Source organism: Carassius gibelio, chromosome B22, assembly GCF_023724105.1.
Source record: "Carassius gibelio isolate Cgi1373 ecotype wild population from Czech Republic chromosome B22, carGib1.2-hapl.c, whole genome shotgun sequence".
Lineage (NCBI taxonomy): Eukaryota > Metazoa > Chordata > Actinopteri > Cypriniformes > Cyprinidae > Carassius > Carassius gibelio.
In genome coordinates, this window is record NC_068417.1 from 36,785,455 (window position 1) to 36,811,672 (window position 26,218).

The 26,218-nt window shown below is 34.8% G+C and overlaps 2 protein-coding genes across 3 annotated transcripts; both read left to right on the forward strand.

Moving 5' to 3' along the window:
* Positions 1-624: 624 nt before the first annotated feature.
* kcnip2 (Kv channel interacting protein 2) lies at positions 625-12,365 on the forward strand. The gene is made up of 9 exons (XM_052589868.1): positions 625-1,005; positions 4,277-4,379; positions 4,511-4,631; positions 6,503-6,572; positions 6,689-6,759; positions 6,997-7,104; positions 7,208-7,312; positions 7,679-7,741; positions 11,515-12,365. Exons 1-9 carry the CDS (start codon positions 933-935, stop codon positions 11,560-11,562), a joined length of 762 nt encoding a protein of 253 aa, XP_052445828.1. The 5' UTR covers positions 625-932; the 3' UTR covers positions 11,563-12,365.
* Positions 12,366-12,784: 419 nt separating this feature from the next.
* Positions 12,785-25,331, forward strand: arhgap19 (Rho GTPase activating protein 19). Of its 2 annotated transcripts, none has more exons than XM_052591208.1 (11): positions 12,785-12,876; positions 14,924-15,198; positions 16,262-16,342; positions 16,531-16,740; positions 19,176-19,402; positions 19,841-19,927; positions 20,877-20,942; positions 21,019-21,195; positions 21,972-22,070; positions 23,064-23,169; positions 23,729-25,331. In XM_052591208.1, the coding sequence occupies exons 1-10, from the start codon at positions 12,833-12,835 to the stop codon at positions 23,157-23,159; spliced, it is 1,362 nt and encodes a 453-aa protein (XP_052447168.1). In that variant the 5' UTR covers positions 12,785-12,832; the 3' UTR covers positions 23,160-23,169; positions 23,729-25,331. The 2 variants fall into 2 exon arrangements, with proteins under 2 accessions (XP_052447168.1, XP_052447169.1); XM_052591209.1 differs by having other exon boundaries at positions 23,794-25,331.
* The last annotated feature ends 887 nt before the right edge of the window (positions 25,332-26,218 follow it).

Consider the following 26,218-nt stretch of genomic DNA (forward strand, 5'->3'; position numbering starts at 1 on the left):
TGCTTTTAATACGGAATGCCTTTGATTCAGAATTTGTGAAAATGCCTTTGATTCTGAATGTGTTTGGAATATGTAAATGTGCTCTTGATTCAAAACGTGTTAAAATGCTTTTGATTTGGAATGTTGGGGGGGGGGATACTTAATTTGAAATATGTAAAGATACTTTTGATTTGGAATGTTTATATTCAAATTGCAGAAAATGCTTTTGATCGGGATATGTAAAAATGCCTTTAACTTGGAATATGCAGAAAAGCTTTTAATTGTATTTTTTTTTTTATTCAGAATTTAACACTATTTTGATTATTAACACATTAAAAATATTTTGGATTTGTAATGCACCAAAATGTATTATTGTAACCTGCCTAAAATGATTTGGAATTTGTTGGTATGAACAGAAATGTTTTTGAATTGGAATACTTAAAATGTTTGGAATACAAAGTTTGGGTTGGATTTTTCTTTTTGTTAAGATCCAAAAAATGCTTGGGAATGTGTTTAAAAAAGCTACTGCTGATGTTGTAATGGGCCTCAAATTGCCTTGAAGTTTGTAGTGATTTGGAGCGTGCCAGTGATGATGCCCAAACGCGCTGTGACTCAGTCTTGGAGACACGAAGTCCTGCTTCCCCGAGCAGTTAGTTCATGTATTTTGCAGCAGGGCAGAGCAGATGGCAGCAAGGCGGTGCGGAGACTCTTTTATAATAACAGAGAAGGACTGACTTTGATAGTACAGTCAAAACAGTCCACATGAATAAACCGGATACTGGAGCGAATATACGCCCGACCGACGGGAACTTCTAATGGAAATATAATAACATTATTCACTCTCTAAAAAGCCTAGCACTTACATTTGCTGGCAGACAGATAATTCAATATCATTTCTCACTCTCAAGGGATTAAAGGTATTTTTCTCTGACTGTATTTTTCGCGAAGGCAAAATGCGGGTGAAATCTAGAGACGAGAGTTTGAATACTTCTGGGGAATGTGACGGATCCAATGACTTGCTGACAGGTAAGTGCACTTAAAACGACACACGGGTCAGTCATTACCGCGACATCGCGCAATTTATTCAAGTGTTACATGTTTTTAATGCTCTCGAGATAAAGTTGACTGCTCGTAGATTACAGACTACTGTATAATCTGTATAAACTGTTGCTGACATACACTTACTTGTTTAGTAGGCTATAGGTTTTCACTTTTCAAAATTATCGCGCATATTTTACCATGTAACAATTATGTCCGCATATTTAGGCTATTAAGCGGCTAACTATCGCTTCTCTAATCATTACACGTACATGCAATGTAAGCTTCTCGATGTTTAACACCTGCCATAATTTGGATTGATGTAATATCTTTGGAATGGATTGTTTATTCACTCATCTTCTTCTTTTTTATGTGGTATTGACTGTGACTACTGTACATAAATGGTTTAAACTGGTGTGGTTTCATTGCGCTAAATTTTTACATTTTATTTTTTTTACAGAAATTAAAAGCTAGGCTATACAAAACATGTTAAACTCTACCTCAGTAAAGCATTTTGCTATATAATTATTGTCTGCAGTTTTTATGACCTCGGTTATTGATACAATCATACTGCAATCAATAATAGGACTAATACCGCTAAAACAAATTTCTGACCTTGACAAAAATACCAACACAGCTAAGTTCATATTTCAATTGCTTTGCTATGAAGTCTGCCTTACTAAGACAGCTTACTTAGTAAACTATATAATCACGTTATGTAGCCGAATAACATATTTTTTAACTAGCTAATTTTCTGTGCAATCTGCATAATGCTAAACAAACAAACCTAGATTATATTTAGATTTTCCAGTTCAACCAATTTACTAAATGTATACCAGTCTACTTGTCAACCAAGTAATAATTCCCCAACAAGTGAACTAAATAGGTCTGAATAAATCACTTGACTCTTTCACCCGTTTCATGGTAGACATATCTCACATCTTGTCATAACAAGCGCTTTATAGCATTGCTTAAATAATTGATGAAGTTTCATTTTATAGTCAGGCTTCCTCTTTGTCAGTGTCACAGCTGTACCATTGCTTTAGGTCAGGCTAGTTTACATTATAAAACACAATGACGTAATGGATGCTAATGAAGACATCACAAAAAGTACCATGGTGGTCCATAATATAGATGGTCACCTGTTTGAGCTGTAGCTCTGTTTCTGAATTCTTTTATTTTTTATCATTATCTTTTTTCAGGATCTTAATCATCCCCTTGCCCTTGTTAAGGATTCAGATCAGCTAGCCAGTTTTGTTGTTGCCTCCATCTTGGTTTCGCCCTTCATGCGCTCCTTTATGTCTGTCAATAACTCTCAGTAGCTCCAAAGGAGAGTGAAGAACAAAAAACAAAAAACAAATGTCTTTCCAACTTTTCATCCAATTGACAATCTGAGGGATTTTAAAATCGATTACTATTGAAAAACACCTGACCTGCCTGGATGAATGAGCCTGAATTATTCCTAAATTGTGAGAGAAGCTGGTATTTAAAGCAGAAAAAGTGTCATTTTGGTGCCTCTAGTGTCACCAAATGGGACTGCAAAAATAATAAAATTCAGGTCTCTTTCACTATAGTCCTGTGTGAACATTTTAACTGATAGATCATGATCTGCCTTCATACCAAAATGTGTTCTGGAGTTAAGGACTGAATGAAAGCAGACATGCCAAAACATGGCTTTCTAAACGTGTGTAGATTAAATTTTAGACATAGATATTTAGCTGTCAATTAGACATATTTTATGCATACTACAGTAAATGTGGAATGTTGTGAAAATGTTTTAACATGTAACCAAGTTTACTGGGATAGTGTGCATATGGTTGCACATATATAATAATTTGGCAGTTCGTTCCACACGTGTTGCTGTATGTTGTACGTGGGGCTGTGTGTGCTGCAGCAGATGTGCACCAGTATTTTCTAAGGGCTGTATGCACCTGTGCGCAGGCGCTGTGCATTTAACGTAGTGTTGCTTTTGTTTGTTTTTCCATGCCAGTATAAATAAGCTCTGGAGGAACAGATGTTTGAAGTAATTCACCAAAATGAAGTCTCGTGAAGTCGGCTGATGATAGCTATGCAAATAAAGCTCAGTAATAAACACACTTGTGTGTTCTGAATATCATTTCTGTCATTTTGTTTTTGTCTCTGACTTCTAGTTTGATGTTTTATTTATGACTCATTGGCATTAAAGGGATAGTTCACCCAAAAATTTAAATTATGTAGTTAATTACTCGCCCTCAAGTCGCTTCGAAACCGCAAGACCTCTTCAGAACACAAATTAAGATATTTTTGATAAAATCCAAGAGCTCTCTGACCCTCCCATAGACAGCAAGGATATTACCACGATCAGTGCACAGAAACATAGCAAGGACATGGGTAAAACAGTCCAAGTGACCTCAGTGGTTCAACCGTAATTTTCTAAAGCTACAAGAATATTTTTGTACGCAAAGAAAACAAAAATAATGACTTTGTTCAAACAATACAATATATATATATGCATAAGAACAGCATTCGTTGTTTGCGTATGTGATACTCTCCAACATGGCGCGAGAGTGTGACGTGGAGGAGACGAATTGTTGAATAAAGTCGTTAATTTTGTTCAGTCATGGTTCAGTCATTCAAATGATTCGTTCAAAATGCTGATCAGGGACAAGAAATGTGACTGGCTTTACGAGCAATTCATTCAACAATTTACTCAATCAATTAATTCAGGAATGCAATTGATTGTGTTTGTCGCTTGGAGATTGTTGGTGAGGTGAAAATTTGATACACAACTTAATGAAATGTAAGATTGTTGTAATAAAGCAACTCCTCACGCACAATCGTGTGCATTGCAGTGATTTCAACCAATTATTCGAGTTTTCTATTATAAATCTGCTTATTTGGGAAATAACCTGTGAACAAGCATTGCTTAATTCGTCACATAATACTTTGCCCCCGAAAAATTGCTCTAACGTGAACGTGCCTTTAACGTTTTTGCCAATTGGTTCCAACTGTATGGGTTTTCCATACCGATGTCAAATGCCATGTCCGCTACTCAACTCAAAAAGGTCAGAGAACAGTATATTCTTTCATTTTATGATTGGGGGAAATTCGGTTCTTCCAATTCAGTGATCTGATTCAAAGCCAGAGCAGCAAACTGTGCCAACCGACTGTGACGGACTGCCATTTTGCAAACAGTTGTGTGTCTTTGTAGTAGAACTTAAATGATTTACAAACACTTTTGCATAGCTAAGCAGTTTCCCAATGTTTGTTGTGTTTGCAGGTAACCCTCCCTCAGGCCAGAGCAGAAAGAACATGAAGCAGCGCTTCCTCAAACTTCTGCCCTGCTGTCATGTGGACTCCACACCAACCGTCAGGCAAAGCAAGTGACCCGCTGTTGCCTTCCTTTCCTCATGTTCTTTGTCTGTAACTAAGTAGACATATCTCTAAAATGCATTCTGTATTGTTTGCAATTTTTTGTATAATACTTGTTTCTTTTCATCTGTCATGTAGACAGTATAGAAGAGGATTTTGAGCTTGCCACTGTGTGCTACAGGCCGGATAGTCTGGAAAAAATGATGGAGCAGACCAAATTCTCTAAAACAGAGCTACAAATCCTCTATAGAAGTTTCAAAAGTGTAAGAAACCTTTCCCTTAATGACTTTATTAATTCCCTACTGGTTTAAAGGATTAGACCAGTGGTTTTCAACCTGTGGGCCACGGTCCCCTAGTGGAAGTGGGCCGCCAATTACTATTCAAGATTCAAGGTTTTATTCGTCACGTACACAATTTTATAGAGCATATATATAACATATATATATATATATATATATATATATATATATATAAAGCAGTGAAATGTGAGTCAGGTCCACTCCATGGACAGTGCAATTATTAAAGAATACAACACAGATGAAAATATACATAAATATAGCTATGAAAGAATGAAATAAAACTAAGCAATAAAAATACTAGAATGAAATGTAAAAAAAAAAGAGATGTATACTTTAGAATTAAATATAGAATGGAATATAATGTGCATGAAAAGTACACTGTAGTCTTAAATATTAAGATACACAGGAATGTACAAGAGGCAAATGTGCAAACAGGTTGACACTTTCAGGATGTCATTGTTACGCAGTGAATGATGAATATCTTACTGATGAAGTTAATATTAAGTGGAGACATGAAGATGTAAAGAGGCTGGTTTTGGGTTTAGGAGCCTGACTTTAGGAGCTTAGACTCCTCCTGAGTCTCTCAGTTTTTGCCATCAGGCTACGGAAGCGCTAAACAGCTGGCAGCAAAGTGAAAAGATGGTTACTGGGGTGGATGGAGTCCTTGATGATTTTTTAACATATCTGCTTTTGCAGTGTTTGAGGTAGATGTCCTGCAGAGAGGGGAGAGCAGACCCTGAGTTGCACTCAGCTAAGCACACAACTCTCTGCAGGGCTTTGCAGTCTTGACTGGAGCTGTTCCCATACCACACTGAGTCAATACACTATTGTCAATACACTATTACAAATAAATAATAATGTTGTTCATATATGTAAAAATGTCTAAGTCATAACTTAATAACATCATTTCATATATATTTAAGAAAAAAATATTAAATTGTTTTAAATATTAAATATTAAACCAATTTATCTTAGATATTTTTGCTGCATATGCTACAGAACAACATCAGTTGTGCCAAACGGTGCCAGTCCAAGTTATTTTCTGTTCATTGCCAGTTCATTCAGTAAAGACAGTTAACAATCTAGCTTCTGATTACTAAGTTATTAACCCAACAATAGCGGGGTCAGTTAATTATTTTTTTTGCAGTGGGCCGCGCAAACATATGTGTTTAGTTGTGTGGGCCGCGAGTTGAAAAATGTTGGGAACCACTGGATTAGACAATAAATTTGTATATTGATATACAATTTTTTAAGTATGTTTATGCTTCTTACCTAAACTTTTTTTTGTCCAAGCAAAAAAGGATTACTGTACCTTTAAGACTTCTAAATGTAAATCACCTCTGTTGTGATTGGCTAGTCTGTCCACACGTGAACTAAGAAACATTACGCATGGTTTGTGGGTTTGTTGTCACACTCTTCACAAAAATTTGCTTTCTCTAACACAGATTTGGAAATTTGCTTTTTCCAAATTTTCTCTTTCCATAGTTGCGCAACAATTTTTTCGAAACTATTTTTCATGTTCATTTTTTTTTAGTACGACCAGCTTAGGTCCACACTATAATGTGTTTTCCAACAAATCACACTGTATGAATTTGTACGAAATTGCAATTTTGTCTAATATTAGTTTTCTCGTAAAATAAGTTTTCTCGTGTAATCGGATTGGGTTTTTCCGTGACATTGCTAGGTTACACTTACGAAGTTTTCTTCATGTGTGTTGCATGGGCTCTGTCCCTTTTACAGTTATTTTCTCAAATCATGTCATTGTTATTAAATATATTAAATAACGAAATATTGTTCAATATATTTTTGTTTATAATTATTTCTATGTGCTTTAGGAATGTCCCTCTGGATTAGTAAATGAAGAGACTTTTAAGTTAATCTACTCTCACTTTTTTCCTCATGGAGGTGAGTGAATTCATGAAGCTAATTAAACCAGTTAATAAGTTCCAACATTTTAATTAATTGAATTTAAAGAGGCCTTTATAAAGCCCTCTGTATTTGTTTTATTTATTTGTTTTAAGACTCTAGCGCATATGCACATTTCCTGTTTGAGGCTTTTGACCGACACAAAAATGGAGCAGTAAGCTTTGAGGTCAGTTTGCTGTTTATTCATATACTTTATATGAATAAATATAATACATATACCATTTTCTTATTTAAATCATATAGAAATATGCAATAGAATGTCAAATGTGTATCTTAAAGTCGATGTATTGTGCTACATAAGCAATGAAGTCATTTATTTAGATTTTAGTCAAATCAATAGATGATTTGTTGTTATCATCATGTTGCATATTACCACTGTACACTTACTGTTCTCTGGCTTCAGGATTTTGTGGTTGGCCTGTCAATCATCTTGCGTGGTACCGTCACTGATAGACTTGGCTGGGCCTTTAGTTTGTATGATCTTAATAAAGATGGCTGCATCACTAAAGAGGTACAGTATCACACACTAAACTGCGTATTTAAGGTTTATTCTGGGGCATAAACTGGTCATTTGTGTGAATCCATTATTTGTTCAATTGTTCTGTCTGATTTAGGAGATGAATGATATTATGAAGTCTATTTATGATATGATGGGGAAGTACACGCATCCGTGTATGAAGGACAGCGCATCGAGAGAACATGTGGAAAGTTTCTTTCAGGTATCTTCAGGAAAGCTGCCTTTTTTACTGTCTCTGTCTCTTTCAGCTGAATATCATAATGATTTCTGAAGATCATGTGACACTGGAGAATGGAGGAATGATGCTGAAAATACAGATTTGTATCACAGGAATAAATTACAGTTTACAACAAGTTTGTTTAGTTATTTAAAATCATACAAATATTTCGTAATATTACTGTTTTTATTATATTTGTGATCAACTAAATGCAGTCCTGGTAAAGCAAAAGAAAAACAAAACTAATATTTATTCAAATTATTATTTCTCTTAAAACTTCTAAAGCTTGCCATGTTTCTACTGTAGGTCTCAGATTGTTCATTTATTGATTGTTTATCTGTTCGCACTCAGAAAATGGATCGCAACAATGATGGTGTCGTCACAATGGAGGAGTTCCTGGAATCGTGTCAAAAGGTAGAAGGACGACATGAAAAATAATTATGATTCCTATGATGATTTTTTTAATATGAGTGTGATTACTCTTTCTAAAGACAAACTGGTGCATCCAGAGTCCTAAATTAAGTTTAGACTCTAAAATATAAGTTAAATTAATTAGGAGTAATGTATACATTACCTGCAATGATATTTAAAGGAATAGTTAACCAAAAATGAAAAATTGCTGAAAACGTGTTCACCCTCAGTCCATGCAACATTAGGATGAGTTTATCTCTTCATCAGATTTGGAGAAATGTAGCAAACTGTTGCTTCAGGACAAAATACAAGTCCATATTTACATTTACAGTTATTCATTTAGCAGACGCTTTTATCCAAAGCGACTTACAGATGAAGACAGTGGAAGCAACCAAAAACAACAAAAAGAGTAATGATATATAAGTGCTATAACAAGTCTCAGTTAGGTTAACACAGTACACCTAGTATGGGATTTTAAATAATATAATAAATAAAAAGAAAACAGATAGAATAAAAAAAATAAAAGAATAGAGCAAGCTAGTTAGAGGTATTTACACACACACACACACACACACACATACATATACAATTGCATAATAAATGAAAAGAAAATAGAATACAAAAAGATTAGAAAGGTAGTTAGATTTTTTAAAGAATAGAATTAGAATAGTGAGTGTTAAAGTTAGAGGGTCAAATAAAGATGGAAGAGATGTGTTTTAAGCCGATTCTTGAAGATGGCTAAGGACTCAGCTGCTCGGATTGAGTTGGGGAGATCATTCCACCAGGAGGGAACATTTCATTTAAAAGTCCGTAAAAGGGACTTTGTGCTTCTTTGGGATGGCACAATCAAGCAACGTTCACTTGCAGAACGCAAGCTTCTAGAGGCACATAAGTCTGAAGTAATGAATTTAGGTGAATGGGTGCAGAGCCAGTGGTAGTTTTGTAGGCAAACATCAATGCCTTGAATTTTATGCGAGCAGCTATTGGAAGCCAGTGCAAATTGATAAACAGAGGTGTGACGTGTATTCTTTTTGGCTCATTAAAGATTAATCTTGCTGCTGGGTTCTGAATTAATTGTAAAGGTTTGATAGAATTGGCTGGAAGACCTGCAGAGAGGGCATTGCAATAGTCCATCCTGGACAGAACAAGAGCTTGAACAAGGAGTTGTGCAGCATGTTCCGAAAGAAAGGGCTTGATCTTCTTGATGTTGAATAAACAGTTTTAGCAATGTGGTCTGAGAAAGTCAGCTGATCATCAATCATGACTCCAAGGCTTCTAGCTGTTTTTGAAGGAGTTATGGTTGATGTGCCTAACTTGATGGTGAAATTGTGATGAAACAATGGGTTTGCTGGAATCACAAGCAGTTCTGTCTTGGCAAGGTTGAGTTGAAGGTGATGGTCCATCATCCAGCAAGAAATGTCTGTTAGACAAGCTGAGATGCGAATAGCAACCGTCGTATCATCAGGATGGAATGAGAGGTAGAGTTGAGTGTCATCAGCATAACAGTGGTATGAAAAGCCATGTTTCTGAATGACAGACTTAATGATGCCATGTAGACAGAGAAGAGAAGTGGTCCAAGAACTGAGCCTTGAGGCACCCCAGTAGTTAGATGATGAGACTTGGACACCTCACCTCTCCAAGATACTTTGAAGGACCTATCTGATAGGTAAGACTCAAACCATTGAAGTGTTGTTCCTGAGATGCCTTTTGCCAGCAGGGTTGATAGGAGGATCTGGTGATTAACCGTGTCAAAAGCAGCGGACAGATCAAGCAGGATAAGTACTGAAGATTTGGATTCTGCTCTTGCCAGTCTTAGAGTTTCAACAACTGAGAGCAAGGCCGTCTCAGTTGAATGTCCACTTCTGAAGCCAGATCGGTTGCTGTCAAGGAGATTGTTGTGTGTGAGAAATGTAGAGACTTGTTTGAACACAGCTCGTTCAAGTGTTTTTGCAATGAAAGGAAGAAGGGAAACTGGTCTGTAGTTCTCTAAAAGAGATGGGTTGAGGTTGGGTTTCTTAAGTAGAGGAGTTATAGGTGCATGTCTAAATGATGAGGGGAAAACACCAGTGTGGAGGGAAGTGTTGATGATGTGAGTGAGTGCAGGTATAACTTCAGGAGAAATGGCTTGAAGGAGATGAGATGGAATTGGATCAAGCGGGCAAGTAGTAGGGTGATTAGAAAGGATGAGTTTGGAGACTTCTGTCTCAGAGAGTGAAGAGAAGGATGTAAATGAGTGTAAGTTTGCTGGTGATATGAGCTTGACTGATTGTGGTGTGGAAAATTGTGCACTAATGTGTTTAATTTTATTAATGAAAAACGTTGCAAAGTCGTCAGCTACTAGAGATGAAGCAGGAGGAGGAGGATGAGGACAAAGAAGTGAGGAAAATGTTTTAAAAAGCATGCGAGAGTTAGATGAATTGTTAATTTTGTTATGGTAGTATGTCCTTTTAGCAGAGGAGACATTAGCAGAGAAAGAAGATAGGAGTGACTGATACACAATAAGATCAGTAGTATTTTTGGACTTGCGCTACACCCTTTCAGAAGCTCTAAGCTTAGAACGGTGTTCGCGTAGAACATCAGATAACCAAGGGGCAGAAGGGGTGTTACGGGCTGGCCTGGAAGATAAGGGGCAAACAGTGTCTAAACAAGATGTACGAGTGGAGCAGAAAGTATCAGTAGCACTGTTAGCATCCAAAGATGCAAACAGTTTAGGGGAAGGAAGTGAAGATGAAACCATTGCAGATAGCCAGGAGGGTGAAAGTGTGCGTAGGTTACGTCGAAAGATGACGTGGAGGGGTAAGTGATGTGTCAGGGACCATGTTGAGGTTAAGAGTGAGGAGGAAGTGATCCGATGTGTGCAGTAGAGTAACCAGAACATGATCAGTAGAGCAGTGTCGTGTATAAATAAGGTCCAGTTGGTTGCCTGATTTGTGAGTAGCAGTAGTTGACACTCGGTTGAGATCAAAAGAGGCAAGCAGAGTGTGCAAATCAGCAAACAGAGGTTTATCTAGATGGATGTTGAAATCTCCAAGCATAACTAGGGGAGTACCATCCTCAGGAAAGGTTGAGAGCAACACATCTAATTCATCCAAAAAGTTACCCAGTGGTCCTGGGGGTTGATAGACAACTTCAAAATGTATTTTAAAAGGGTAGGTAACAGTAACTGACTGAGATTCAAAGGAGCTGTTGATACCCAAAGATGGTAAAGGATTACATTTCCAATCATTAGAGATGAGCAGACCAGTACCTCCACCTCTTCCAGTCAAACGGGGAGAGTGGGAAAGTGAGAAATTATTGGAGAGTGCTGCAGGTGTAGCAGTGTCCTCTGGTTTGATCCAGGTCTCTGCTAGGGCCATGAGATGAAGCTTTGAATGACTAATAATAGAAGTAATGAAATCGGTTTTGTTTACAGCAGACTGGCAATTCCAGAGACCAATAGGAAAAGAAAGTAGTTTATTAGCAGATATAGGTAAAGTATGCAGGTTGTTAAGAATTATTTGTTATTAGTTGTTATTTCATAATAAAGTTTCCTCCAATGAAAAAGTCATACTGTCAGAATCAGGAGAGAAATATGCACAGATCAAGAAAATTTTACATGGCAAATCATGCTCTAAACAAACACTGTGATGTTTTTATCAGCTGTTTAGACTCCCATTCTGACGGCACCCATTCACTGCAGAGGATCTGCACGATTAAATAAGTAAATGTTTAGCAGATTTCCATTTCTGTATTTACTGTTCCTTTAACATCCTCTGTGTTGTTGTTGTTTTGTTTAGGATGAGGCCATCATGGAGTCCATGCAGATGCTGGATCACGTAATTTAGCTCTGCACGATGATCTTTGGACATTTTTTGAGAACAGCAACAGTGTTTGAGCTGTTGTGGCGTCTGCCTGATGACTCCCTCCATCTTGCACCTACAAAAAACAAGAGCGACAGTGAACACCTGAACAGGTGCAAAGTGAGCATGCCATGTTATTCTACACCCTGAGGATGGATTGATGTGTTTGAGGATCAGCTGTTGTATGCCACTGTCTTTGCATTGCTTTTCTTCGTTTAATATAATGTGAAGATATATTTTAAGCCAGTCCAACAAAAAAGGCTCTTAAAACTTCTTTCAGTTTTTTTTTTATTTGTTTGTCAATTATACAGTAAAAGTGCACTAACACCTTATATCATTATTATGTTTCCCACAGAAAGGAATGTGTAAAATTCCTATAATTACAATCTGCAAGCATTATTCATGTCAGATGTAATTCATTTAGATTATGTTGTAACACAATACTTTAAAATATATGCATATGCACAACCATTTACAATCAATGTCACTGATGGGAAAGATTGTGGAATTGGCGGAAGTTGACGTAACGAACTATGCAAAAGTGGAACAGTTCTTGGTAGATTCGCACTAATAATGTTTTACATTCTTCCTAATAAATACATTTATATATTTATTTATCCATTTCCATTTTTGTTGATTTCAGTTCATGTAGTATATTTATTTAGTTAATTTTGTATGTATATACCATACAATTTTGAGTAGATTATTCATATTCCATGTGGATTCTCCATGTCTTTGTCTTTTAAATTTTTAAATTTATTGTTTTTTATGTTAACAAATAAATTCAAGATTGCTATGCACAAAAGTGTTGACTGCCTTTCTATAAATCTTCAAAAAAAGCAAAATCATAATGCTTTTACTTCACACCTGACTTCAATTCAACCTGTAGACTTGAAATCCATTTAGAAAGCGTTGATCATAGTAGATGAATATGTATTTTACCATTACGGTTATTTTCTAAATATATACAACATTCAGTGTTAACACTTTAGCAACAATTAAACAAAAATAAATACTGATATGTAAATGTAAATTAATATTACACCTTTAAAGGGTCGCTTTTTCAATATAATCAACCTGGACGTCTTCACGGCTGTTCCCAGATCTGTGTATCTCTGAAATATTTGAATAGACCAATCAGGACTCGGCAAACCCGCATGGCTCCATAGCCCCTCCCCCTTTCCCTCCACTGTCCAATCATGATTAAGCAGCGGTTAACGCCTCGGCAGCGGTGGATTCAAACTGAAGATGAAAGATGGCCGCGGAGAAAGACACCGATGTAAATAATCGAGACAGAAGGTAACGATTATTCATTTTAAAAACTAAACTTATTCAAACACGTTTAGTATAAGAATACAGTCAAATATTTACACTTTTGAGTAACTGCAGAGACGCTGTTGGGTGGATGCAGTGATCTAGAATCACCGTGGTAGCTTTGAATGGCCATAAACGCGCAGTACCATAGTAATACTTGGTTTTCTTTAGAGAACCGGTGAAAATTAATGTACAATCTTTGGTGAAGTGAATGTGTGAATCTTTCAGAACATGATAAATATCAGAGTTATTATCTGTACTGCAGTGCCATCAAAATAAGAGTGAAACCAATGACAGTTGTATTCAGAAAGCCTCTTAACACATTTCACATTGGTATAAAATTGGATAAAATGACTATTTATATGTTCATTTACTGTTTTTGGCCTTTAAAATAACAAGGAAAATCATTTTAAAACAAAAATACCAGGTTATAAGAAATGTAATGTATATATCATTTTATATATCTATTTCTGAATGCATTTATTTATAAATAAATTATAAATTTAATTGTAGATTTATTGATGTAAACTCTGACAAATCCTTGTGGTATTGCGCTGAAAACAAAACATTGAAATCTTGTTATCTGGGAAATGTTTAGGCTATTGCATTAAGTTGAGAGCTGAATATATTAAATGAGCATGCAAAAATATCATAATTCTTGTAATTAATCTAGTATGTAATCGGATTGTTCTTGTTGTTTTTGTTTTTTAATTTTAAAATGACAATAAATGTGTAAATTTACAGTTCTCGTGCCAAGTTAAATGACATTCGTATGATACGGTATAAAAATGTATACTGTTTTACGTAAATGTAAAATTTAATGTTAGACTTTTAGACTTGTGCTCAACTGATTTACTAACTTCTTGTTTTCTTATTAACACTAGCTTTTCTAATCTTTTTGTATTCTTTTGCATAGTTTTCATTTTCTTTTTATTTATTATACAATTAACAAAAGCAAAAACAAGTCTAGCTTGCTCTGTTTAAAAAAAGAAAAAAAATTATTTGTTTTCTTTTTCAATTCAGTTCTGTTTATTTCGGTCCTTCTAGACAACATTTCACAAAAATAAACACAAATTCCGAAAGAGTTGTAGGCAGAAGCCTTGCTTATTAAGCCTACCCTTTATATATATTTAACCGATGTACGTCACTTTTTCACTAGATTCAATACAAGATAAACAAGAGTTACATAATAAATTTCCAAAAATATACACACTTAATTACAAACATACATAATTACAGAAACACCCTTTCCATCTATTACCTCAATCCGCTACATAATTCATTGATTATGTGTCATTATAATTATTTAACACCATGTTTTTATGCATTTTCTTAAATTTGCAAACTGTATTACATCGTTTACATTCCTTATCACAATTATTCCATAGATTTGACACATATACACATCTATTTATAGCGTTAGTTCTTGCCCTTACTTTTTTAAACATATACATTTTTCTTAGTTTATTCAGATTTTCTCTTATTTTGAACAGCCTCTGAATACATATTTGGAAGTTAATTATTATAAACTTTGTACATTACCTGTGCTGTATATAAATCAACCAAATCAGCTAATTTTAACGCATGTGATTTAATAAACAATTGGTTTTTTTTGTTCATAATAAACAATCTATTTCACTATTCCTATATCTTTAGTTTTTTTGTAAAACATTTAAATAATTAATAACTATATATAAATAAATAACTTGTTATAACACTTGTATATCATCGCGCTTTTATTGATTTCGATTTTTTTATTGATTTTGATTTTGAAGTCACTTTGGATAATAGCGTCTACTAAATGACTAAACGTAAATGTAACGTTTCAGTTTGATGTCCATGGATTTTCCCCAAATATTTTCAATTCGATTATTAACAATTATGTTTCTGAGTCGCACCACATGACATTTTAAACCTAAACTAACCATGGCTTAGTTTATTTGAATTATTGGATATGTTAAGACACTTATTTATAAAAATGAAATAAAAAAGCTAAAATCAGTGTGTTGTGATGATATGTGTGTGTCGGCAGGGGCACGGTGTGTAATGTGGTGATCAGTCAGGAGTCAGAAACGTGCGGTAGTGGAGACGGACGGCAACCCATCATCTTCAACCCTGACTTCTTCGTGGAGAAGCTGCGTCACGAGCGGCCCGAGGCCTTCACCGAGCTGGTCCTGAGTAACATCACGCGGCTCATCGACCTCCCGGGGGCCGAATTCTCTCAGTTACTAGACGAGGAGCCCAAGACGCCCAATGGCACTGCGGCCGGAGGCTTCTTCCGCTCCTTCAACTTTCTCAAACGCAAAGGTCAGGCGGCTGTTGGTTTAAACCGTAGCCATTTTCCATTGACTATGTATTCTGGCATTAATTGTTCCTCATGCTTCCTACTGATTTACAACCAGTCTGTTGTCGATATGCCTTCTTGTGGAGACACCAGTGATTCTTCTGTGGGAAGATTTCAGATGCTATTGACAAAAACCATTGAAAAACCTTCAGTGGGAGAATTACGTCGTCTGTTTTGGGAAGTTAGCCGATTGCTATTCGATTTCGTTTCCTGCCGTAGGGTTTTGGCATCGACTGGCCGGCTCTAGATTCACTGCGGTCAACAGTAATGGGTGAAAACTGAGCCAAAACAAGTCAGGACCTGATTGGTTTCTTTGTGTGACTAACAGTATTTGGTTCCCAATGAAATGAAGGCACTGATGTACAATGAATTCAGTTGTAAATATAAAATCAGTTCAGTTTAATAAAAATAACAATTTCAGTAGATTACTGTTTCAAAGAAAGAATCATGAAAGAAAAATATATCAGGGTTCCTACCAAAAGTGAAGACTGGAGTAATGATGCTGAAAATACAGCTGCACATTTCAGATATAAATTACATTTGAACAATATTCTCACATAGATAGCAACTATTTTAAATGTTAATAATATTTCATAATTTTTACTGTATTTAAAAATACATAACATTAGCCTTGGTAAGCAGAAGAGACATACTTAAAAAAACAACTTTTACACAACTTTTTTTTTTTTACAAAAAAATTAACTTTACACCAGTAGTGTAAAAATGATGTGAAATATGCCTCTACATATAAAAATATGCCTTTTTCTTGAATATCATTTCATAAAATACTTTCTATATATTATTTTATATACTAGTTTTATGTTGTCTGCTACATTTTACTTCAAAGTATATTTAACTTATATAAGACATATTTTAAGTTACAATTTCCTAAATGTATTTATTGCGATATTTCATGGTGTATTTTATAATTTAATTCTGTTTATTTAGTTAAGAATTTATTTTAAAAACAAATTATGATTGAAAAATGTGTTAATTTTTAACTGGTTTACGTGTTTTGTTTTCCAGACAAATGTGTGGTGTTCGGCACACCTCTCACGGAGGAAGGAATAGCCCAGATATATCAACTCATTGTGTACCTCAGCAAAAGTGAGTAGTTCTTTATTTTATTTTAAGGTTTTGATATTTGCAGGGTTTTCACAAATCCAAAACACGCATACGAGTCACAGACGCACACAAATTCAACAAGACAAATTAAATGGATATGGACATAATATATTATTCACAAAAAAATGAATAATTAAGTAAAGAGTGAAGAGCTGGTCGCTGTCCTGCAGATCTGCATGTGGAGGGTCTGTTTCGGGTCCCTGGGAACAGCCTGAGACAGCAGACGCTGAGAGAGCAGCTCAACAGCGGCGCAGACATCGACTTCTCCTCCGGGGACTTCCATCCCAATGATGTGGCCACGCTCCTCAAGAGCTTCCTGGGGGAGCTGCCCGAGCCCCTGCTGACCCAGCGGCACCTGCACGCTCACCTGAAGATCACAGGTCCGGCAGATCACGCACACCTCACCATTCAGCTTTCATTTAGTCTTAGTTCTGACTAAAAGGCCATTAGGTTTTAGTCATATTTTAGTCATCTGATTAGTTTTAGTAGACTAAATCTACGTTTGTTCGTTATTAGTAGTAGGTTTATTTACAGTGTAATGCATTTATTAAGCATTTCTTTAAAATGACCAAAATCAGGTTTGATTGTGAGGTTTTATCATGGTAGAAACTGCTGTGACGCACAACATGCCTTTATGTTAAAATTAAATGAAACCACTTCTCATAATGAAACCAGAGTATGGTCTTCTTTTTTAATGAAATACAAATAGGCTAATTATGGATTCTTTAAAACATCTTGTCCACCACATTCTTCCAAGCAGGCATTTTTAGATACATCAATTTAGATTAATCTTTATTAATTCGCAAGAGCTGTTAGTGATTTTCTGTCTGTCTTTAGTTGCTTGATTACCATCTGTGCCACAGAAAATGGAAATTAAATTAGGCTGCACTGTCTTTAAAACCGAATACAATATACCGTTAAATTTACTCCTATGTCTGCTCTTCTCTTAGTCCTAGATATCAAAATTTTTGAACATGCAGCAAGTGTATGTTAGCCTATGTCCCACATGATACATCAGTAGACTGTGATACAGTTCATATGTACACATCTAATCTTCCCAAATCGTTTCTCCCTTTTGTCTGTGAAAAATGTAGTTGACGGAAATGTCAATAGATTTGCGTCAGTTTTTGTCATTTGAAACTATTTGTTTTATCATCTCGTTTTCGTCGGTGAAAAAATGTCATTTGGTTTGCATCACAGTTTTTGTCATTCGAAGCAATTTTTTATACAATTTTCGTCGGTGAAAAAAATGCTGTTGACGAAAATGTCAATAGATTTGCGTCATAGTTTTTGTCATTCGAAACTATTTTTGTCAATTTCGTCTGTGAAAAAATGTAGTTGACGGAAATGTCAATAGATTTGCGTCAGTTTTTTTCATTTAGCACTGTTTGTTTCGTTATCTCGTTTTCATCTGTGAAAATATGTAGTTGACATGTCATTAGATTTGCGTCATAGTTTTTGTCATTCAAACAATTTTTTGTCATTTTCGTCTGTGAAAATATGTAGTTGACGAAAATGTTATTAGATTTGCGTCATAGTTTTTGTCATTCAAACAATTTTTTATGTCATTTTCGTCTGTGAAAATATGTAATTGACGAAAATGTTATTAGATTTGCGTCATAGTTTTTGTCATTTAGCACTGTTTGTTTCGTTATCTCGTTTTCGTTGGTGAAAAATATGTAGTTGACGAAAATGTCAATAGATTTGCGTCAGTTTTTGTAATTTGAAACTATTTGTTTTATCTCGTTTTCATCTGTGAAAAAATGTCATTAGGTTTGCATCACAGTTTTTGTCATTCGAAGCAATTTTTTATACAATTTTCGTCGGTGAAAAAAATGCTGTTGACGAAAATGTCAATAGATTTGCGTCATAGTTTTTGTCATTCGAAACTATTTTTTGTCAATTTCGTCTGTGAAAAAATGTAGTTGACGGAAATGTCAATAGATTTGCGTCATAATTTTTTTCATTTAGCACTGTTTGTTTCGTTATCTCGTTTTCGTCTGTGAAAAAAATGTAGTTGACGAAAATGTCAATAGATTTGCGTCATAGTTTTTGTCATTTAGCACTGTTTGTTTCGTTATCTCGTTTTCATCTGTGAAAATATGTAGTTGAAATGTCATTAGATTTGCGTCATAGTTATTGTCATTCAAACAATTTTTTATGTAATTTTCGTCTGTGAAAATATGTAGTTGACGAAAATGTTATTAGATTTGCGTCATAGTTTTTGTCATTCAAACAATTTTTTATGTCATTTTCGTCTGTGAAAATATGTAATTGACGAAAATGTTATTAGATTTGCGTCATAGTTTTTGTCATTTAGCACTGTTTGTTTCGTTATCTCGTTTTCGTCGGTGAAAAATATGTAGTTGACGAAAATGTCAATAGATTTGCGTCAGTTTTTGTAATTTGAAACTATTTGTTTTATCTCGTTTTCATCGGTGAAAAAATGTCATTAGGTTTGCATCACAGTTTTTGTCATTCGAAACTATTTTTTGTCAATTTCGTCTGTGAAAAAATGTAGTTGACGGAAATGTCAATAGATTTGCATCATAATTTTTTTCACTTAGCACTGTTTGTTTCGTTATCTCGTTTTCGTCTGTGAAAAAAATGTAGTTGACGAAAATGTCAATAGATTTGCGTCATAGTTTTTGTCATTTAGCACTGTTTGTTTCGTTATCTCGTTTTCGTCGGTGAAAAAAATGTAGTTTTTGTCATTCAGTTTTTGTTATCTAATTTTTTTAAATGATGACATTATTTGTCAATGGTATGAACACTGCTCATCTCGATGGCTCGTAATCGCTGTCCTTCTGCGCAGAGCTGAGCCTGTTTGACGATCAAGGCAACAAGACGAGTCTGCCGGATAAGGAGCGTCAGATCGAGGCGCTGCAGCTGCTGCTGATGCTGCTTCCCACCGCTAACAGAGCCCTGCTGAAGCTGCTGCTGGACCTGCTCTACCACACCGCCAAACAGCAGGACAAGAACAAGATGTCTGCGCACAACCTGGCGCTCATGTTCGCCCCGCACGTCATTTGGCCCAAGAACGTACGACGCTTCTTTCTTTATATATCATCAGACCTGTTCTCTTTGTGTTTTTCAGATAAGAGGATGGGTTTTACAATCCCATTTACAATTTTTTTGATTTTCGGTTTTCATTGTAATTTTAGTTAAAGTTTTAGTAATTCTGTGCATTTTTGTCTTTTGTTTTGCTTTTAATGAATTTTATTTACATTTTAGTTATTTATATCATTAAGCTAAATCGGGGTGCACCGGAATTAAAATTCTTGGCCGAAACAAACAAAATTAAACCGGGCCAAAGGCCGAATACCGAACTCGATTTTTTTATTTTTCCCCATGTATGTTACAATTTTCTTTCACCATTGTATAAATTAAGTAGCTGAAATGTGCTGTTTTCTGATTTGTATGGAAGCCTGTTTCCACCACTGAGGCATCATTTGTTATGTAATGTGCTGCTGTCTTCAGATGAATGCCAGTGACCTTCAGGAGAACCTGAAGAAACTGAACAGTGGCATGGCGTTTCTCATCAAACACTCACAGAAGATCTTTCGGGTACTTTTCACACCACACCTTCTTCAAATGCAGTGCTTTGTTTTTTTTACATTTTCCATTTATTTATTTTTACATAACTGATAGGATGGAAAATAACATGGTAACATATCACTGCCTTCTTTTAGTATTATATATAAGCATTTTATTAATATTTTGAATTAGCCTTAATTTCTATATTTTCAGGTTTCATTTTAATTTAGGTCTCTCTCTCTTTCTCTCTCTCTCTCTCTCTCTCTCTCTCTCTATATATATATATATATATATATATATATATAATATTCGAAAATATAAGACATGAAATACCTTTTTTTTTGTTTTTTTTTTTATTTAATTTCAGTCATTTTAGTAATTCAATAAAAAAAATCACATAGTTGCCAATAAAATTTCTCTCTCCATTAATATTTAGCTTTAATTTGTTTATTTCAGCTTTAGTTTTAATAATTTTATTACCTTTTTCTTTAATTACTTCACAAGAAAACAATTTAAAATTTTATGCTTTTGTCATTTTTCTAATATTTGTGTTTAACTTAATTATATTCCAGCTTTATGTTTAATAATTTTAGTACTTCAGCTTCAGTATTATTTGTTCATTTATTTCAGTTACTTTCCACATTTCTAATTTAGCTTTTTGTAAAATTATAAGTAAACAAATCTGTTTAACTTAATTTTTATTTCAGCTTTAGTTGAGTAATTTTGGTATGTGCTTTTGTCATTTTTATAAGTTGTTTTATTTGTTTTTAGCTTATTTGAGTAGTTTTTGTACGTCAACTTAAACATATTTCAGTTATTTTCCAAGGAAACATTTCTAATTTCCATCTTCATTTCAGGTTTAATTTTTATTTGTCCATCAAATATTTATATTTTGAATTATTTCCGGTGACAAAAGTGATTTGTAATAGTTTTAGTTTAAAGCACCATCACGAGTCGATCTGTTTTGTCTTTTGTGAAGGCGCCGGCGTATCTGAGGGAACATGCCAGACTTCAGTTTGCAAACAGCAGAGTGATTCACTCCAAGGTGAGTGGAGCTGGTGCTCCGTCTTCACTGACTGACTTGTTCTTGAGCGAGCTGATGCTCTTGTGTGTGCTGTCAGGACGATCTGGAGCTGCTGTCGGCCAGCGGATCTCCGTTCGTGTCTGTGTGTAAGAGGAGCGGAGCGCCTGTGGGCTTGGACCCAGACCAGCACACAGAAGAGGCGCTCCGAGAGCTCTGTCGACACGTCACCGATCACATGCCCAACTCTGCCAAGAAGAAAAAACTCATCCGACAGGTGAGAGAGAAAGAGAGAGAGCACACTGCGTCACACTGCAACAGTTCAGTCAGTGTGAACGGGAAGCAGACCCTTGACCTCGTTTTCTTACATTTTCACTATTGTTTGTTTATTTAAATTTATTATTATCATTATTTTATTTTATAATGTTAGTATTATTATATATATATATATATTTTTTTTTTTATTTGTTGGCATTAATTTTCCCTATAATTATTTTTTTCATTACTGAAAACAAATATTCGAAAACAATCATGCCTCGTCTTACTATTAATGACACTGCTGCGATAAGTATTATTATAATCATAACTTTTTAAATGACATTTTTACAATATTTTTTTTTAAACCAACAAAATAAATTGTGCGTACTATTGTTATTGTTATTAATATTATGACAACAGACCCCTTTAGTTGGCTTTTTGTTGTTACCAAATATTTTAACAATAATTGCATTGTTTTTTAAACCCAACTTATATATATATATATATATATATATAAATAAATAAATAAGTACTAGAAGTATTATGACATTACAATAATACACTACATGCTATCTAAGCTGTAATTATTCATAACTTGCTGTTGAGTCTATTGCAATATGCATTGTTAATCTAATAATATGATACTAAAGGCAGCAGATCTCTTTTCAAAAAATTGTATTAGTGTGTGTTTTTGCTTTTAATTTTGTGATTCGATTAAAAAAAAAAAAACACACTTTCATTCTGTTATTGTGATCTGATTTTTGTAGTAAATGTTATGTTTGTTGATGGTTTCAGCTCGGCAAGCAGTCGAGTCCCGGCACTCCTGTGAGCGAGAACACGACTCCGAGCAGTAAAAAACACGCGCGCTCTCGCTCCTTCGGAGGACTCATCAAGGTCAGATCTCTCAGTCTCTGCTTTAATCAAACCACATCCACGACTGTGACATTCACAGACGCTATTAAAGACATCGCTCAGGTGTGTGTGCTTTCAGTCTGCTGGCACACATACCCTGTAACAGTTCACCCAGCTCACAACTTCAAGGTTCCCAGAACGTTCCCTTGTGGTATACCAGGAAAGGTTTCTTAACATTAATAGAATGTTCGCGATAGGTTCTCAGAATGTTCTCTTGTAGTATACCAGGAAAGGTTTCTTAACATTAATAGAATGTTCGCGATAGGTTCTCAGAATGTTCTCTTGTGGTATACCAGGAAAGGTTTCTTAACATTAATAGAATGTTCGCGATAGGTTCTCGGAATGTTCTCTTGTGGTATACCAGGAAAGGTTTCTTAACATTAATAGAATGTTCGCGGTAGGTTCTCGGAATGTTCTCTTTTAAATCTTCCTTTCTTTATTATAACTGCCAGGTAGCATATAATAACCCAGATATTACGTTTCTTAAGCACCAAAAAACAGTGACTTCAACAAAATGTCTGGTTTTAAAAATGTTATTTTTACAGACATTAAAAATGAATAACATTTATTTGACTTTAACTAGGATAACGTCACATTTACTTATCACTGAATTAACGACGATGTTCAGTCTTTTGGTCAGCACACAAGCGCTTCAAGCAGTTAATATCATGTTGTCTTCAGTTAGACGTGTGAGATCTCTGAAATAACAATATTTACTGTTGAAGATAGAATAATTAACACTATTTATTCAGTAAATGTTTGCAGCATCCCATTGTCCTGTTTTAATACTAGAAGCTGCGTTTGCTGGGAGGTGTTAAATGAATGCCCAAGCTCAGTGTTTTGTTGGCGTACCCCCTCCGTCAGTTTGAGGACTGCAGGGAACGTTCTGGGAAGGTTCTCTCAAGGTTATTAAAACAGAAGCGAGTGTTTGAACGAATGCTGGTGTAGACTGAGTGTTGCTGTGCTTGAATGCAGAGGAGGGTTTTGGGGAGTCAGCCCGGCGCAGACAGGAGGGGGCGACACGTGTCTCCTCCGGGGAAGGAGAACATCAGCCGTGATCCGTCCAGCTGAACAACATCAGGTCAGCAGCACTCTCCTCACCACACTGCATGACTTCAGCTGCTCGGGGGGTCATTTAGCTGCTTTCGTCTACACTCTTCTCTTCTCTTTTACTTTGTTTTGTCTTGCTTTGCTTTTGTGTGGTGCTTTAATGTATTTTGTTTTGAATTTGTTTTTTAAATTTTTTGCTTTTATTGTTTTGTTTGGTTTTATTTTTACTAATTTGCTTAGGTTTTTTTGTTTGTTTGTTTTTTTTCGTTGTGTGGTTTTATTTTATTTCATTTGTTAGTTTTTTTGCTTGTTTTTATTTGATTTGTTTGGCTGTGCTTTCTTTTGTATGGTGTTTTTTTGTTAGGATTTCATATATTTTTGTTTTCTTTGTGTGTGTGTGCGTTTTTTTGTGTTTGTAATTTAAATGTTTTTTTGTTTTTGTTTTTTGCTTTTAACAAAAACATTTTTTCTTTATTTTTGCTTTGGTTTTGTTTAGTTTGATTTGTTTTGAAAGTGTGATATTTACTTGTTTTTTTTTTTTTTAAGCATGAATTGTGTTAAATATAACTGTTATGTGTTTCTAAATGCAGTTGAAGGAGTCTGAATGCGTGCATCTCTGCTTCTTCTCCTGTGTTTGTCTGTATCGTGGATTCAGCCCCGAAGAGAAGACTTCACTCGTCTAGACGACCAGCGGAGAGAGTTTATTTTAATTATTTATTTCTTTTATATCCTGCGCTGTTTTAACATACTAAATGTTGAGACTAGTTTTCATTTAATGTGAATTTTATTTTATTTTTATTTTTTTAATCTTCTTGGTTTGGTTTTAAACTGTTACGTCAGGTTTAATGGGTAAACCACTTGTCAGTGACACTGACCCGTGATAAGAGGAGCTCATATTGACAGTGTATATATGTATAGATATAGTTGCATGTGCTGATATCTGTGCATCTCACATTAATCACCCAATTCATGCTGCAATCAGATTTTAAGGGAACGATAGACAACATTTACTCACAAAAGTGTATTACTGTCATTTAGAGATCTGTGAGAATACAAACCGGTGTTTGTTTACATATATATCGTCTTAATAACACTGTGAACATTCAAAATATGGTATTTTGTGACAAATGTGATTTTATTTTTGTTTTTTTTATAGACTCGATGTCTCTTTTCTGGCCCAAATCATCAGCCGACTAAAGTTACGGTGTCATTTAACCACTAAGTCAAATAGGTTCATGTATTTTTGTATGAAAATTGATTTCGGAGTATGATAAATGTTGTGTTTTGGTGTTGAGAAGTGCAGAAAGGGTTAATTTTGAAGGGTTTTGGGGCGAGGTGCTTGGCAGGTTTTGGTATGTTACAGGTGAGAGGATGAAGGTGCAGAGGCTGGGATGTAAGTGTTCGACTGGGTGTTAAAGGATGTTGTGTAAGGAATCGCTGTTAATGCAGGCTTGGCTTTGATCCTGAACGTCTATCTCAAAGCAGAGTGCATGATGTCACTTCCTTTCATTGTCTTCATATGTGTATATATATATATATAGCTCTTTTCAGATTCCCTCGACTGATTAATTGATTTTTCCTTTTCTCTCTCTCTTTTTAACGCCAAATGTAGCCTTTCTAAATCTATATTTTAAACCTGCAGTGTTGAAAAAGGGGTGGGTGGGTGATTAACTTGTTTAAAAACTGGACATATGAAATAAAACGTCTTTCACATCAGTAAAAAAGCATGCAAGCTTTCAAGTGTAAAATGGCTTGTTATTGGTGGACCTTGCATTATACGAATTCAGATACATCTTCACAATGATCAGCGATTGCTGAAGTGTTCAAGCTAAGAAGAGCAGCTAAACTCCTGAAGTTCTTCACGTTTAGATTTGGGTGCTATCAACATTATGGGATGTTTAATATAATTGTGTGTATGTTTTTGTACAGATGGTACGCACGGAGATTGGGGGATGTTGTTAAAAGATGTGATTTTTTCAAATTGGGTAAATCCTTGATTTAGTTTTTAAATCAAAAGTTTTATATTTTCATGTTACAGTACCTAGAACTGGATTTTTTTTTTAAAACATCTTTTGTATTTGATCTGTGAAACAGTTGTTTTTGTACTTGATCTGCTGTAGTACAACGAGCGCTTCTGTGTATTTAATTTTTGTATATATATATTTTTTTTTTATTAAAACCTTCCCCAGCTGACCTGCTTGTCTTCTGTTGATGTGTGTGTGTGTGTGCTGACTGATGGTTGTGTTGACGGTCACTAGTTTGCGCGGATGAACACTAGAGGGCGCTGCTGATATCCTTCCGCGCTCTGTCTGTTGGGAGAGATACAAATGCAGGCTTACAAGGGTATTCTGTAAAAGTAAGACTGATGACCATTTGGCAACTGCTAGTAAGTTTTGTATAGTATTTTCTTTACTCTTTACTAAAATAGGTCTAGAAATGGTAATGTTAATTGTATTAAGATGTGGGAAGAGAGAGAGAGAAAACAGCCAATATTGTCTAAAATAGTGTCTTTAATAACATGGGATTTTGACCCATTTTGAAATATTTTCAATCTTGGTGTTTGTAAAATATTGCAAGATGTTACTTTTTTGTGTGTGTGAAAAAAATTGCAGTTTTGGACATAAAATAATAATAATATATATATTGAGTGTTATATATATATAATTATTATTTTATGTCCAAAAAAAAAAAAATATATATATATATATATATATATATAAGGTGTTTGTTATAATGATATTTATATAGTTAATTCATAAATCATAGAGGGTAAATATTTGTTTTAAATAAATATATAAGTATTATATAAATTATATTTTATACACGCACACACACACACACACACACACATATATATATATATATATATATATATATATCAAAAAACTAGAATACTAGTTTTCTGTAACTCATTTCAAAAAGTACAACTTTCATATATTCTAGATTCATTGCAGTTTAAGAAAAGAAAAAAAAAATTTCAAAAATGTTTTTTCTTTTATATATATAATTAGCTTCATTAAATGTATAAATTCCAGGTGTCTTTTGAAACCACAGTAATGAGTTGGCAATGGTCCAGAAGA